Genomic DNA, 17,500 nt, shown 5'->3' with positions numbered 1-17,500 from the left:
GAGATGATATTGTCCACTCAGACTTTACCTGTATACCAGTTGTGGGTAAATGTATCAGTTTCCTTAGCTAATCATGACTTATTTGCTCAAAAATACATCTTAAATGGTAAATCTTTTTTCTAATGTGTAATAATATTTAAGCTCGTGTTACATTATGCTGCTCAGTAAACAAATAATGTACATTCTGTTCATTCTTGTACTGTGCAACCATTTGTTTCAGCAAACCAATTAAACAGTTTGAACTCTGCCACTGACTAATTAACATGATCCAAAGGGTAATGGTATGTGGTGAAAAGTGAGTTAAAGGAATAATTGGTGAAAGAGAATCATATGCTATTTTATTCATATAAGACATCCCTAATATCTGTACAAGTGACATAAATGGGCTGTTATACAACAGCTGATTGGCAATTAATTCTTATTGATTTGACCAGTTTTCAGTTGGCAGGATGGGCACGCTGCTTTGCAACTATGTTATACTCCCTCACTGTTGAACTTTTATTAGCTAGTGGATTTTTTTGTTAATGCTAATGGTGTACATGCACATAAATCTCCCTGGAAAGTTTAGTCACAGACCAGATTTTTACTGATGCAGTACACAAGTTTGTCATTTGGTGGCTTAATGCTAAACTAAATGCTAATTCACTAAAGAAAGCAAAGCAGAGCAGATTGTAGTAGTTCAAACTAAAATTATAGGTTTAAATAGCGGATTGCTCCCTTGCCTTATTTCTGTCTTGGTAACAGCTTCATCTGATGACAGAAGTACATCATAAATAACTGAATTAATCGTAACTGAATGTAAACATGGTTGTTGTAAGAAGGTATAAGTTAAAATATGCACATTGGTTAATTGTACTAAACTCCTGCTGACTATTACACATGACACTAAGTGCATTTCCTTAGGGAAAATTAATTTTCAGTTTATTCTCTTTGGAATTAAGGGACAACTACAGCTGCTTATAAAATGGAAGCCAGGCTGATAAACTGCTTGTGTGGTTACTGCTTCAGTACTTCTTATTAGAAGCTACAAAGTATATATAAAAACACTTATTACTTAAACATAAAGCACACTTGAATACCCCTTACATAGAAAGTGTTAAGTTTTCGTAGAATATTCTAGGAAACAGACCAGACATTAATACTTTAAAATAACAGATTTCCAATACAAGCTGCATGTGCTTTCAGAATGCATGAGCCTTTTGTTTACAGCTAATTAAGTTCTTAGTGCTCACTTATAGTGCTTTAATTTCTATATGTGAAAGGAAAGGAGTGCAGGATATCTCATTTCTATCCCATTGGCACAGAGTAAAACAGGCATTAAAATATCTACAGCATTAAAGAATACCAGTGTGAGAAAAAAAGTTAGGACGTAGAATGTTAAAAAAATAAATGACAGGTGAGGGAGTGTGTGAATGTATAAGTGTGTGAGTGAGTGAGTGACTGCATGATTGATTATTTAAATATAGTATATATAGTGTAGTAACATTACTTCTTTATTTTCTTGAGAGTGAAAAGCCGTAGACATGCATTATGTCAAAAAACACAAACCACATAGGCCGTTGAAGTAATAACATAAACTTACTAACCCAATCAGTAACAAACTTTAATGCTTATTGCATACCATTCAAATAAGAGACACTAAGGTCTGTTTCTGCTTGGGTTAATAAAAGTTTGATCTTCTGAAGTTGTTGTCTTCATTTGGTCTTCAACCTGTGGGTTTCCAGATCCAGCACGGATCTGACGGTTGCATACCCAACATCTTGATCTGAGCTCCAAGATCCTCCCCTACCCACAATGCCTCTGTCTCCTTCATTCCTTCAGATCTCATTTGCCGCAGTTCATGCTTGCATCACAATCTGTTGCTCCAAACTTCTGTTTAGGTAAGATTTATCTTATTTCCCCTTTTTTGCTAATTTTTTTCTTTTAAAGTTTACCTTTTCTATTTTTCCTTCCCTACCCTACCACGCGTTCATGTCGGTTTAAAAAAAAAAAAAAAACTTCCCTTCTTTTTCCCTTTTCCTTGAGCGTGTGTGTGCCTATGTGTGTGGGGCTTTTTGTTGGGTTTCTTGCCATGTCTGAGGCACTGAAAACCAGGTTTCGAAAGTGTATGGAGTGTGAACATAAGCTCCCCCCATCTGATGGCCACATTCTGTACATGGTATGCCTGGGGGCAGCCTATTTAGAGACCTCCTGTTCCATCTGTGCTGGGTTTAATCCTTGAGCAGTGATGGACAGGAGGAATACGTTAATTTTAAAAGGGCTCCTTTCATCTCTTTTTGCCAAGGCACAGGCCTCTTCTGCATCTGTCTCTTTTGCTGTCTCCGCCCCAACTTTTGGGAGTCAACCTCCCACCAAGAGACCTGGGGATGGAGATAAGCCTGCTACGCACAGGGATAGGCCTAAGAAGTGATCCCCAGATTGCTCGAGTACAGCAGGCCCTCCTCCCAAAGTTAGGTTGGCCACAAGGTCGGAGTTCCCCCTGGCTCTGTTCTCCCCGGTTTTCCCCAGAGCCGGAGGAGCTTCATTCCTGGTTGCTGGCGCAGGCTTCCCCTCACCACCACTCCAGGGCAGTGTTGGTGGCCTCCTCATCTCATTCCACCTGCATCTTTTCAGAAGCAGAGATGGACAGGATGATGCGGAAGTTTATCCGCACCCAGATACAGTTGGAAGTTTTACCCACCCCTCTCCCTCCAGAGCTGGGGGCATGCAATCTGTGTTCATCCCTATATCTCCTTCTCTGATCTGGCCCCTTGTTTTGGAGCCCTTGGATCTGAGGACACTCTGCATCGAGGGGGCAGCTCCGATGGTACCTTGTACCTCGACATCCAGATATGGCCTTGAGCAGGTCAGATCCGACTTGCTTGGATCCGTCTGGCTCTTGGAGCCATAGCCTTGGCACCAGATCTGAAGGGATGGTGTCGGCTCTGAGCCTTTTCAGAGCAGAGCCTTCCCTAGGCATCTTGGCCCCTATAGGCTCGACTCTGACTCCCCCGTTGGGTCGGAGGGATATGGCCTCGACCATCTCCCCTTCTCAGTAAGTCTGTTCCACTTTGGCTTTCGATGTGGTGGAGAGGGTCCTCTTAATTCCATTGAGACCCTTGACTATCTCATCTTCAGAGTCCATCCTGGCTCTCTCTGTTTCTGGTGTGTGTCCGACCATCCTGCCATCTTCGGGACAGCGTGCCACCTCGGTGCCCCAGGCCACCCCCTCTTGGGTGCAGCAAGCCATTGATGAGTCCTCCTCAGAATCCCCCACTGAGGAGGCTCCTCACAAAGACACATGCAAAAGGAGGCACTTGGACTCCCCACCAGAGTCACTCAACGAAGACACCGATTTGGAGAAAGGGAAGGTTCCCCCCGGTCACCCCCCGAGGGTGTCTCCTTTGGAGACATCATGAAAATCCTATGCCAGCGTGGGGGATGTTCTGTCCAGAAACCTAACCCAGAAGAATCAGTGTTCCTGGAGGCTTTTGGAGCAGGACCCGCTACTTCCTCGGTGTCCCCTCCCATGGATCCCTTTGTGGATCGGATTACATTTTGGGCGTGGAAGGAACCAGACACAGTGGAACCCATTCCCAAGTGCCCTGACAAAGTTTTGAGCCCCCCTTTGGACAGGACCTATTGGCACAAAGGATCCCCGGTTGATGCCATAGTGGTGGCATCTGCCACTAAGAAGGAGCTTGCTCAGGAGTGCTCTATGGTCCAGCCTCCAGACCGAGAGTCCATGATGATGGATCATTTTGGGAAGCGGGTGTATGTTTCAGCAATCTTCTCTGTCCAGGCACTGAACTACCTGGAACATGTGATTACACTTCAGCGAGACCTGGTCAAGGAGGTCGCTGAGTCTACCGCGGGGTCCATGTTAGCGGAGGACAAGAAAGTGTTCTCCTCTTGAATGACCACCCTGACATCTGTTGCTAATGCCTCTATGGGTCTCCTCTCCCATGCAATGCAAAGCACTGCTAGAGCTGCCGGCACTTGCGTTGCCACCAGAAGTCACGCCTGGCTCCAGTTGTGTGCCTTTTAGGAATCCTCTAAGGTGTACAATGGTTCCTCCCTTTTTGGGAAGACAGTACGTGACACCCTAGTCCAGATTGAGAAGGACGGGAAGACTCTGTCTGCCATCAGGATCTGCTTTTCAGCCCCTCAGTGATCCTTTTCCAGGAATCAGTGAGGGATCAAGAAGATGTGGTTCTGAAAATCTCAGAGTTTCTCCTAGGATACTCAGGACTCACCTTCCCCCCAGGGCAGGGGGGGATTTGACAGACGCCACCCTAGAGGCAGAGGGGTCCAAGAAATCAAGGGTCTAGAGAACCTTTCTTGGACAGACCCATGCAGCAGCCCTGAAGGGTTGCCCGATTGTTAGTTTCTGGAGCCAGTGGGGAGCTGCTTGTCGCTACACATAACGGCTTGAGAGTCCATCACAGAAGACCATTGGGTGTTGCAAATTATATCAAGAGGCTATTCAATCCCCTTTTTAAGGTCACCTCTACCACCCAGACACCTCCCAGATGTTCCATCTGTGGACAGGGAGGATGCAGCACTGAAAATTTCAAAGCTGCTAGAAAAATGGGTCATCCAACATGTCCCTCAAGCCTAGTCTGGATTAAGCATTTATTCCAGGTTCTTTTTAGTGCCAAAAAACACGGGGGACCAAAGACCAATTCTGTATCTATCCACCATGAACCTGTCAGTGGCCAAGATGAAATTCCGGATGGTCACCCTTCAGTCTATCCTACCCTTCCTGCAGATGAATGAATGGATGTGCTCAATCGACCTCCAGGATGCATACTACCACATCAAAATGGACAGGCACACTTGGAGGTTCCTCCGCTTCTGGCTGGGACCCAATCATTATCAGTTTTGGGAGCTCCCCTTTGGTCTCACCACAGCCCCCAGGGTGTTCACCAAAGTGATGGCAGTAGTAGCGCCTCACCTGAGACTCCAGGGCATACAGGTCTTCCCTTACCTGAGCAACTGGCTCCTCACTGCCCCTTCCAGGCATCAGCTCTGTCTAGTGAGGGATTACTTTCTTCACCTAGCCCAGCAGTTGGGCATCACCATCAATCTCAGCAAGTCTTCACTGGCCCCAGTTCAGGTATTACATTTCATAGGGGCTCGGTTGGACATAATTCAAACCAAGGTCTTTCTTACCTTGGAGAGGATACAGTCACTGAAACTTCACATCCTGGACGTCCTTCAAGCCCAACTGTTGATGGCAGAAATAATATTAAGGGTGGTGGGGTCCATGGTGGTCATGATCAATCTCTTGCCTCTGGCGCACTTTCACATGCAGGTTCTTTCAGTGGACTCTTGCAGTCCAATGGTCCATGTTAGACCTTCCATTGTTTCACCCTGTCTGAGTCTCTCAGGTGTGCAGGAACTCTCTTCTGTGGTGGTTGCATTCTCTGGACCTTCTTTGGGGTCATTCCTTTCTCTCTGCATTCTCCTGGGTTACAGTGACCATGGACACCTCCCTGCTAGAGTGGGGGGGGGGCACAGCTCGGGGAGGACAGTTCAAAGCATGTGGTTCCCTTACAAGACCAAATTGCATATCAACATCCTGGAAATCAGGGCAGTGCTTCTAGCATTGCAAGCTCTGAACACCCCTCTGGGGGAAGTCCCCAGAGATGCTCTGTTCCATGCTTGGCCCCCCACTCTCCTGTATGCCTACCCTCCTCTACCCTTAATTCCAAAATTCCTTCAGAAAGCTCACTGGCTGGGGAGCCTAGTAATCCTCACTGCCCCATTCTGGCCTCACCAAGTCTGGTTTCCCACTCTGTGATCTCATCTGGTGGCTCCACCATGGTTGTTGCATCCAGTTCCGGATCTCATTTCTTATCCTTTGGGGATTTCCCACCCAGACCTGGGCAATCTGAAGCTTACTGCCTGTCTGCTCCAGTTCCCCTGAGTGTCAAGACTCCCATTTTATCTTCAGCTGTCAAAAGGATCCTGTGGCTGCTCACAGATCTTCCACCAGAAAGGTATACTCCAGTAAATGGAAACGTTTTTCGATTTGGGCCACACAACACACCATAGATTCCTTCACTGCTCCAGTTTCCTCGGTTTTGGAATTCCTAGCAGAGATCTTCCAACAAGGTGCTAGTTTTTCTACAGTCTAGATTCAACTTGCAGCAATTTCTGATTTTCATGTGGGGCATAATATGGCTTTCTTAGCTTCTTCTAAGCTATGTAAAACCTTCCTAAAAGGCAACTTTCTTCTACGGCCACCGATCAAGGACCCTACACTGCCATGGGATCCTACACTGATTTTACAGGCATTGGTTTCACCTCCTTTGGAACCCGCAGCTTCTGTGGATCTGCACATTTTGTCCTGGAAGACAGCCTTCTTGTGGGTTATTACTTCTGCCAGAAGGGTTTCGGAACTCCAAGCACTGTCAGTCAAACCACCTTATATGATTTTTCATAAGGATAGGGTATTCTTGCATACTAATCCCACCTTTCTTCCTAAGGTAGCTTCAAAATCCAATATTAATCAGGTTATTAATCTGCCGGTCTTTTTCCAATATTTCCAAAACAAGGGAGAATGTAAATTGCACTTGTTGGATGTGCACAGACAGTTGCATTTCTATTTACACAGGGCTATAATTTTCCGTAAGTCTGACCAACTCTTCGTATCCTACTCTAAACCCTTCTTACGGAAATCAGTATCTAAGGTCATCATTGCCCATTGGATTTCCCAGTGTATTTTGTTGCCATATTCTACTAAGAGATTAACTCCACCAGGTCAAGTAAGGCACACTCCACCAGGTCTAGGGCTACTTCAGCACCCTTCTGGTCCAGAGTTTCAATAGATGATGTTTGTTCTGTGGCTACCTGGGCTTCACCTCATACCTTTTCTCGCACTACAAGTTGGAGATCATATCCAGGAATAAGGCATCCTTTGGCATTGCTGTGCACCAGAATATCCTTCCATGAGGGCCTCCCAGGTGTTTAGTAGTTGGGGACTCTGTTCCATAGGTTGAAGACCAAATGAAGACAGCAACTTCAGATAAAAAAGTTATGTACTCACCATAACGTACCATCTGAGTTGTTGTTCTTCATTTGTCTTCAACCAGCCCTCCCTCCTTCCCCCTGCCTTATATACACTGAGTGGTGGTCTAACAGGTAGAGGATATGGTCATCACAAGGATGCCTATTACCTCCTTTTTACGGATTCTTTGGCATGGGACAAGGTTTTGGGTCAGGGGTGATGCTAGGTTTGGCAGCAATCTCGATCTGAAGGATGGAAGGAGACAGAGGCATTGTGGGTAGGAGAGGAGCTTGGAACTTGATCAAGATGCTGGGTATGCAGCTGTCGGATCTGTGCCAGATCTGGGAACCCAAAGGTTGAAGACAAGTGAAAAATAACAACTCAGATGGAACGTTATGGTGAGTACATAACTTCTTTTTTTTGTTACTTCTCCGGACCCTGGTGTCTGTCGTGTGCTACTCATTTTTGGCTTGCTACTGCAAAGGGAAAAAAGTGTGTGTGTGTGTGTGTGTGTGTGTGTGTGTGTGTGTGTGTGTGTGTGTGTGTGTGTGTGTGTGTGTTGTGCAACAGTATACCCATGCTATCAGAAATAAGTATTTTTTTAATATTTTTTTTTTGGCTTCTATACAGCTAACTTCCAGCTACTGCCACTTCACCCCACCAACCCTAATCTCACATTTGTCACATATTTAGAGAAGAGACTTAGGCATTCCAGTGTAGCATCATATTTGCAACCATAGGGATTGTATTGTTCATTTTATGTTCTATTTATGCTCCGCTGCCCATGCGCAAGACACAAGTAGTTTTGTTTTGCAGTAAAGCAGAGGTAGAACCTTTACAATTCACTAACCAGTACATTACATCTTTTAAAAAAGGTAATGCAATCAGCAAAATAATTTTTACCTCATAAAATCCATCCATCCATTCACAACCTCTTTTCCCATTTTTGCACATGAGGTCAGAGTGTCACTTTAACAGTGACAATCATCTAGAGCCAAGGTTTACACCACCAGGTGGCTAGCCCTGGCACAGTAGCTCTTCCACACCAAACACTCACATGCGCACTCACACCTGTGGCCAGTATAGAGTGTCAAATCCACCAACTGCATGTCTTTGGAATGTGGGAGGAAACCAGACCACCAGGAGGAAACCCATGCAAACATGGAGGACATGCAAACTCCTAAAAGAAGACACCCCAGACTAGAATCAAACTGGGGAACCTCTTGATGTGTGAGGTGACAACACTATGCACTATCCAGTGCACTACAAATATCTAACATACTTTGCAACTCAAACGTTGACCTACTCCCTCTTAATTACCAAGTGGAAAGACCAATGAAAATTAAAGCAACTGTGTGTATGCCTTGGAGCAGTAAAACAATTCTTAAAATGTAGCATTTCTCTTTTCACCACCCACATAACCTAAATTAAAATAAAACAACTTTTTTGCCAGTTTATTCTGCCATATAGCCATAAGGCAAAGGATGCATTGCAGTGAAGAAGGACAAAAATAACTTAGCATACAAGGGAAGCGTGCATGACAACATCAAGTACCAAACAATGAGTATAAAAAGGAGAACAAACCCACCGGGATCATTACTGTGTGCACCGATCCCAATTTAACAACCAGAATTAGCAAGATGTGGTAGAAACTATCTATAATTGGATATTAACAGCCTTGTCACCCAACAATAAAACTGGTATGAGTGCACAATCAGGAGTCACTTTATGTCCATAGAAGACTTCACAGCAATTTCCTCTGCAATATGTCTTACAAGAAAGTAAATATGCAGGAATGGACACTGCTGAGTTTATTTTGCAAGATATAGTGACTCTCATCCTGTGAGTTTATATTACAATAAATAGTCACTCTCATCCTGTGAGTTTATATTACAATAAATAGTCACTCTCATCCTGTGAGTTTATATTACAATAAATAGTCACTCTCATCCTATGAGTTTATATTACAATAAATAGTCACTCTCATCCTGTAAGTTCATTTTACACGATATGTTGAGTCTCGTCGTGAGAGTTTATTTTTCAAGATATAGTGACTCTCGTTCTGGGAGTTTATTTTTACAAGATATAGTCATTCTTGTCCTGTGATTTTATTTTACAAGATAAAGTCACTCTTGCCCTGTGAGTTTTTTTTTTTTTTACAAGATATAGTGACTCGTCCTGAGAGTTTATTTTACAAGATGTAGACACTCTCATCCTGAGAGTTTATTTTACAAGATGTAGACACTCTCATCCTGAGAGTTTATTTTACAAGATGTAGACACTCTCATCCTGAGAGTTTATTTTACAAGATGTAGACACTCTCATCCTGAGAGTTTATTTTACAAGATGTAGACACTCTCATCCTGAGAGTTTATTTTCAAGATGTAGACACTCTCATCCTGAGAGTTTATTTTCAAGATGTAGACACTCTCATCCTGAGAGTTTATTTTACAAGATGTAGACACTCTCATCCTGAGAGTTTATTTTACAAGATGTAGACACTCTCATCCTGAGAGTTTATTTTACAAGATGTAGACACTCTCATCCTGAGAGTTTATTTTACAAGATGTAGACACTCTCATCCTGAGAGTTTATTTTCAAGATGTAGACACTCTCATCCTGAGAGTTTATTTTCAAGATGTAGACACTCTCATCCTGAGAGTTTATTTTACAAGATGTAGACACTCTCATCCTGAGAGTTTATTTTCAAGATGTAGACACTCTCATCCTGAGAGTTTATTTTACAAGATGTAGACACTCTCATCCTGAGAGTTTATTTTACAAGATGTAGACACTCTCATCCTGAGAGTTTATTTTACAAGATGTAGACACTCTCATCCTGAGAGTTTATTTTCAAGATGTAGACACTCTCATCCTGAGAGTTTATTTTCAAGATGTAGACACTCTCATCCTGAGAGTTTATTTTACAAGATGTAGACACTCTCATCCTGAGAGTTTATTTTACAAGATGTAGACACTCTCATCCTGAGAGTTTATTTTACAAGATGTAGACACTCTCATGCTGAGAGTTTATTTTACAAGATGTAGACACTCTCATCCTGAGAGTTTATTTTACAAGATGTAGACACTCTCATCCTGAGAGTTTATTTTCAAGATGTAGACACTCTCATCCTGAGAGTTTATTTTCAAGATGTAGACACTCTCATCCTGAGAGTTTATTTTACAAGATGTAGACACTCTCATCCTGAGAGTTTATTTTACAAGATGTAGACACTCTCATCCTGAGAGTTTATTTTACAAGATGTAGACACTCTCATCCTGAGAGTTTATTTTACAAGATATGGTCACTTTCATCTTGATACTCATCATCCTTTGAGATAGACTTCCTCTGTTCTACCATCTGTCACTTCAGTTAGCTATTGGTGTTCTTGGGCACCTTTACAAATTGCTGCACGTCCACACAGGTGAAGATCTGGCAGCATTTTATAGTGTGCATAAATGACTGTAAAAGTGTTTCCCCTTGATGAACAACATGTAGTCTCATTGCTTAGGCAGCACTCTAAAACTTTTCTTTGATCTGCAATAAGGGGAACTTTATAATCATGGTAGTTTGTAGTTTAAGGTATAAGGAAGGAGGTTCTGATATGCATGCTCTATAGCACAATTAGCAGGAATATCTAGGACTAACAAGATCGGTAGGTGTAGTATCTTCTAGAAACATATATATTCCATAAAAAGGAGACACAATCTGGAAAGATAAGGAGCACAGACAAAGGACAGCCTGGGTAGAAGAAAGAATATTGAGCAGTCTAAAAGAAAATATCACTGTATAAACATATCTGTCAAATGTAAAAATACAGGGGTCTGATGATAATTATAACAGAATGTAAGAAAAAGTAGATGATTTTACCCATTATGTGGCGTGACCTTGGGTTACTTTAATTAGAGACACAGGGTGCTGTGAAGTGCAGGGTAAATTTCTACAAAGTCATGTTTACAAAGAGGTTATCTAGCGTGTTCAATGATTTCAAGACATTTATGTACAAAAAATGTTTAAATGTTCTGTGTATCTGGCTTCTGTTTTAGGAAACATAATTATCTATCTATCTAGATACTTTTATTAATTTTGCAATTAATTTGGATTACCTGGAAAGTTTTTGTGTTTTAGCTAGCATTGGTTTATGTGGTATTCACATTATAATACTTTCCATAGGCTATGTATAATTTATAGCTGTTTTAATGGGGCACATTTTTCTTCTTGTATATGGAAGAGTAACTTTGACATGCTAACACTTTCCTATTGTGGTATATAATGCCAAATAATGGACCCTTCACCTCTGCTTTTATTAATATATGCCAGTTCTCACAATCATTAATGTAAATTAATCAAGATAAAAAGTAGGGACAAAATCCACATTACCTGTCTTAAGTGTCCCCCATCTATCAGCAGAGTGTTTGTTTCTACAAATCATTGTTATTTTACACTATCAAAAATTACTATATAAGTATTATTGTTAAAGGCAACATCGGGACGATAGACTCCAAAGTGAGAGAAACATTTGCTTTACAATTCATACTGTGATTAATGGATTTTAAAACTATTTTTTCAGAAGAGCAGCCTACCAATACAGAAGTAACTGAGGGGGAAACAGATGCCATCCCAGAGTATACCGCAGAAGAAGAAAGGTCCGACAACAGGCTATGGCGAACAGTAATTATTGGAGAGCAAGAACACAGAATTGACATGAAAGTGATTGATCCTTACAAAAAAGTCCTTTCCCATGGGGGTAAGAATTTTTTAATACAAATCTGATCTTACTTTTAATCTGTTTGATTTTATGTCCACAATGGAGATTTTTTCTTCTTTGATTATAGCATTAGATGCAATCTTCCTGTTGTTACATTATTTTATGACCTGGTTATGCAATATGCATTATTTAATGTTATTACTCTTGCCCATAAAGTAAACTAGAGCATTTCTTCATGACTATTTTCTGTCTCTGTAGTGGCCATCGTCAGGAAGTACATGTATTAATTACAGGCATATGAAATAATTCTAACATTCATCTTTATTTCCATTGTCCTTTAATTCTGAATCCAATAGATACCCTTTTTCAAAAGTAATTTTTTGTGAGAGCAACACAAACTGAAGACAAAATCTAGCATGACTCAGGAGAGAGACAAACATGTATGTTATAGAAAGGGTTGCAGATGATTTTCATAGACTTTCTAATGAGACAGTGATTAACAAGTACTGAATTCAGATAAAGTGAAATAGGCATAAGAAAATCCTTATGAGGGTGGGGAAATTAGTTTTTTAGAAAAACAAAAGATGCAGTTTATTCAAGAAATAGTTATATGACTAGGTGCATCACTTACTTTATGTGAAGATGTTTATATATATATATATATATATATATATATATATATATATATATATATATCATACAACAATAAATCCAGTGTTTGACATTGTCATCTCTGAATATAAGAAAACACTGGATGCACAGGCTACTTCACCTCCTAAGGCTCATGCCACCTTGCTCATCTGTGCTAAACCTAACTGTAATCCTAACCCTAACACTAGTCCTAACCTTAACCCTAAACATTACGTTACTAAAAACTCTTTCCCTGACAGTACCATTACACAATACAAAAGGATATAAGACTCACACAACATAAAATATGCACAGCAGCCCTAACTCGTGAAAATGTGCATAGTCACTGTGATGATATGGCCAAGTGCCAGCATAGCTAGCTGGAGTTTTGCAAAGAATGATATGTCCTTTGAATATCAAACTGATTTGTACAAGATGCTTCTGTTACAACTGTATTAGAATAGTATGTCATTTGTATATCAAACTTTGATTTACACAAGATGCCTGTATTACAAATGTATTAGGACTGTATGCCATTTGTATATCAAACTGATTTGCACTGATGCTTGTGCTGAAAATGTATTTGTGATGTTTGAAAAAACAAACACAAATCAGGATGAAGTATCCCCTTCAAAAGAAGCAGAAAGTCCAAAAGTCATATAAAGAGGATACACCAGGACAATCGAAGCCAACCAATATCCGAATGTAAACTTTTATTGAGACAAGTTTAAAAATGAGTGAGCGCTTTCACGTCTCCTGGACGCTTCATCAGACTTAATTAACCATCACTACAACACATCTTTATATAGTAGTAGGATAGCTCCTATTGGAGAACTAATATAATATTCAATCAGAAAGGTAATTAATTAATAAAAAACAAATGCAGGGTAGATAAGTCACTCTGTTGCTCGTGGGTGATATACATTTTATATAATCAACATAAAAACATATATAAAAAATACTAAAAAATATATGTATATAATTACAAAGGTGCCTGTGCATATCAAAACGTAATACAGAAACATATAAATGTAAAAATGAGAAAATACACATACTAATAAAACACTACAAAAAACTTTAAAAAACAATATTTTATAGATTAAAAACTAATTACTTGTGAAGTCTCTGAAGAGGTTACTATGTTATGATCATAATAGACATGATGGTTTGAGATCACAAAGGAAAGTTACACAAGCATGTCGCACCTGTAATCAGTGTAGTTACATTAAGAATTCATACGAATTCATACATCCAGAAACAGGTAAAAGATATGAGTTCACTAAATATGCCGATTGTAAAACCAGGAATGTGGTTTATTTAACTCAGTGTAATAAATGTCAATGTTTTTTATGTAGGCATGACCACCAGAACTCTAAGGGAGTGCATTAGGGAACATATTTATGCCATTAATAAAGAAGATGAGACCAATGCACTAGCCTATCATGTGCTACATAGAGACAGTACACATACCTTTAGTTTCCTAGTGTTGGAACATGTTTATAGGACTGAGAGATTAGGCTGCATATGTAATAATGTAGAGAGAGAGAGATTAAATGGATTTTACACTCCTCAAAACTGAGGTGGAATCCTTCAAAGCCCCCGGGCCTGTGGAAAATACAGCCCAGACCGCAGAATCCTTTATAAACGCATTCTATGAACACCTTCAGGAATGCATGGATCATGCGATCCCAAATAAAACCAAGACCCAATCCTCCAAAGGCAGACGTCCTGTCTGGTGGACCCCAGCCATAAACAAACTATACAATAGAAGGAGGAAGCTACTAAATGATAAAGCAAAATCCCAAAAAGGGAAGGCATCACTGATCAGTATTAGCAAAAAACTACGGGCACACATAAAATTGTCTAAGGCCAGCTTCGAGAGAAAAATTGCACAGGACACTAAGGATAATCACAAGGCTTTCTTTAGTTATGTTAGGAACCTGGGTGGTAATTCCCAGATATGCTCAGAATCAGTCCAAAATGACAAAAAATACACCGAACCCACAGACATTGCCAACATCTTAGCTGACAGGTTCAGCGCAAACTTCTCCCCCCCTCCCCACCAAAAGGGCAAATATCTATCCCAGCAGAGTGCTGCCCCCCTGACATCTCAGATGCTCAGGTAAGAGCCGCCCTCTCCAAAGCAAAAAACACAGCATCAATGGGACCAGATGGTGTCCCGGGCTGTGTCCTCCATGAACTCAAAGAAAAGCTAAACCCAAACATAAAACTACTGTTCAATCTCAGCCTTACTACAGGATATGTGCCCAAAGAGTGGCGTACAGCAACAGTGGTCCCTCTCCATAAAGGTGGTGCCTCAATGGATCCTGGAAACTATCGCCCCATAAGCCTAACTAGCTTGGTCTGCAAAGCTATGGAAAGGATCATCATGGACCTCATAAATAAAGATATTGGGGACCTACAAACACTGGATCCTACCCAGTTCGGCTTTGTTAAGGGCAGATCCTGCCTCTTAAACCTGGTTGATTTCTTTGAAACAGTCACCAAGGCCATTGACGAGGGGAAGGTGGTCCACACAGCCTACCTGGACCTCGCAAAAGCCTTCGATACAATACCCCACTCGGTCATTATAGATAAGCTCACCAGCTTAAATATAAACCCCTATGTCACTAGATGGATTGCAAACTGGCTCAAGGACAGAACCCACATGGTTAGAATTGCTGGAGCCATGTCAGACTCCAAACCAGTTACAAGTGGTGTCCCACAAGGCTCAGTCCTGGGACCTCTCTTGTTCGGTATATATTTCTCGGAGGTACAGGCCAACACGGAAGGACTGTGGCTGACCAAGTTCGCAGATGACTGCAAACTGGGTGCCATAATCGACTCTCCAGCCGACACAAGCATCCTCCAAAAGGGCCTCATAGAAACAGACAACTGGTGCCAGTGCCATGGCCTCAAGCTAAATGCCAAAAAGTGTATAGTCATCCCCTTTGGCAAAAACAAAGTGCCCACAAATTACCACATAGGTGGAAATCCATTAAGTACAGAAGAAGTAATTAGGGACCTGGGGACCCAAGTTGATAGCAATCTCTCATTTGACAACCATGTGGCCAAAGTGGTTAGAAAAACATTTTATATAGCCCACCTAATCATGAAGGGATTCACATCTAGATCAGGGAGGTCATCGTGCCTCTTTACTCATCCCTCATCAGGCCCATAATTGAGTACAATGCCCCTTTTGGGATGTACCTTACCAGACACCTGCAGCAACTGGAAAGACCCCAAAAGTACCTCACCAAGAGGATCAAAGGGCTCAAACAGATGCCATATGCTGCCCGGTTAAAGAAACTCCAGCTCTACTCAGTGGCATACCGCCTGTTCAGAGGCGATCTGTGCCTGACGTATAAAGCCATGTCCAACCCGGAATTAATGGACATGCTGCACCTCAGAAAATCCAAATCCCATCGAGCTACGCGCTCGAGACTTGAACCTCAGCTCTGAAATAAATAGGACATGCTGGAGGGACAGATTCATAACCCAGAGGCTCCCTTCACTCTGGAATAAAATCCCAGTCCAGGTTAGGCAGAGTCCCTCATTGATTCTCTTCAAGAGGAATCTTGATGAGTGGATGGGAGATCGTAGGTTTACCCCGGGTATCACTTCTGTGTCACTGTTAGATAGAGGCACAGTATACTAACCTCGAAAAAGGGCATAGCAAAATAAATTTAAAATGGGTGGCGAAAGCCAAACACATTCTGGCTAGGCTTATAAATGCTCTAGGGCAGATAGCCTAGTATGAACCTATGAACCTATGAACTTAAGTTAGCAGCGGATAGAGGACATAGCCTTAGTGATAAAATTTCTTTGAGACCTTTCTTGGCAGACAGGCCTTTTAAACACAAGTAATTAGTTTTTAATCTATAAAATACTGTTTTTTAAAGTTTTTTGTAGTGTTTTATTAGTATGTGTATTTTCTCATTTTTACATTTATATGTTTCTGTATTAAGTTTTGATATGCACAGGCACCTTTGTAATTATATAGATATATTTTTTAGTATTTTTTATATATGTTTTTATGTTGATTACATAAAATGTATTGCACCCACTAGCAACAGAGTGACTTATCTACCCTGCATTTGTTTTTTATTAATTAATTACCTTTCTGATTGAATATTATATTAGTTCTCCAATAGGAACTACCCTACTACTATATAAAGATGTGTTGTAGTAATGGTTAATTAAGTCTGATGAAGCGTCTAGGAGACGTGAAAGCGCTCACTCATTTTTAAACTTGTCTCAATAAAAGTTTATATTCGGATATTGGTTGGCTTCAATTGTCCTGGTGTATCCTCTTTATATGACTTTTGGACTATTTGTGATGTTTGCTTGTTAAAATGTATCAGCAGTGCACCCTGCTGGAATAAAAAGCAATGTACATGTAATATTGCAACTGAATTAAATGTAGAAGCTCACTTACTTTAAGAAAAATAAGGGAAATGTAAATGAGCTGTTAAACCATTAAAACTGCACACCACAGTGCTGAAAAGGACTGGAGATGCTAGGTCTGGAAAAAACCTTTGTTCATTAACTCACTAAAAAGAGGGGAAGCCTCAAGCACTGCCATAAATATTTAGATGTGCATTGTAGCCATCTATGCTAAATTCCTGTCTCAACTTCAAAGGGGAATACTGTGAGAACCTAGAGTCAGGTGACCAGATGAGGTCATTCTGCCAGTCCTCTTGGAAATTATATTTTAGATATTACAAAGAGAAATCTCAGAGTATTGAGTATTCTGTTTGGGAACCTGACTAGAAAGATTGCTCACATATTTCATCTTTCCTTGCCCAGGTAAGTTATTTGGGAACAGTAAATTCTCCTAGACTCAGTCAGGAATATAGTGAAGCTTAGTTTACAGCATGTATTTCTTTATTTGTATGAGTTTGTCCATCATTGTTAATTTCAATATTTTCTGTGATTTGAACTCTGTGATTTACTGCAAATATGCAGTATATTCAATACTTTCTTGTTCTTTTATTATGTATTCTTAAATTTATTTAAAACTTTTAATATGGCTGGACCTTGTAGAAAGTATCTAACCTTTCAGAGTTCTTATATTTATTTGGTGCCACTCCAGAAGGCCTAGCTGTCTTGGTCAAATACTATCATTTGTATTTAGTATCTATATTACAGTGTATAATTAGATAGC

The 17,500-nt window shown here is 40.8% G+C and overlaps 1 protein-coding gene across 6 annotated transcripts in view; it reads left to right on the top strand.

The window, feature by feature from the left end:
- The window catches only part of PRUNE2 (prune homolog 2 with BCH domain), a 1,332,432-nt gene that overhangs the window by 636,541 nt on the left and 678,391 nt on the right, over window positions 1-17,500 (top strand). For all 6 annotated transcript variants that reach the window (XM_044060866.1, XM_044060864.1, XM_044060863.1 and 3 more), the window contains exon 4: window positions 11,566-11,742. In XM_044060866.1, coding sequence (XP_043916801.1) covers window positions 11,566-11,742 — 177 coding nt within the window. The remainder of the gene's footprint in view (window positions 1-11,565; window positions 11,743-17,500) is intronic.

Source organism: Protopterus annectens, chromosome 2.part0, assembly GCF_019279795.1.
Source record: "Protopterus annectens isolate FY-2018-M chromosome 2.part0, PAN1.0, whole genome shotgun sequence".
Lineage (NCBI taxonomy): Eukaryota > Metazoa > Chordata > Ceratodontiformes > Protopteridae > Protopterus > Protopterus annectens.
This window is presented reverse-complemented; position numbering and strand designations above follow the sequence as displayed.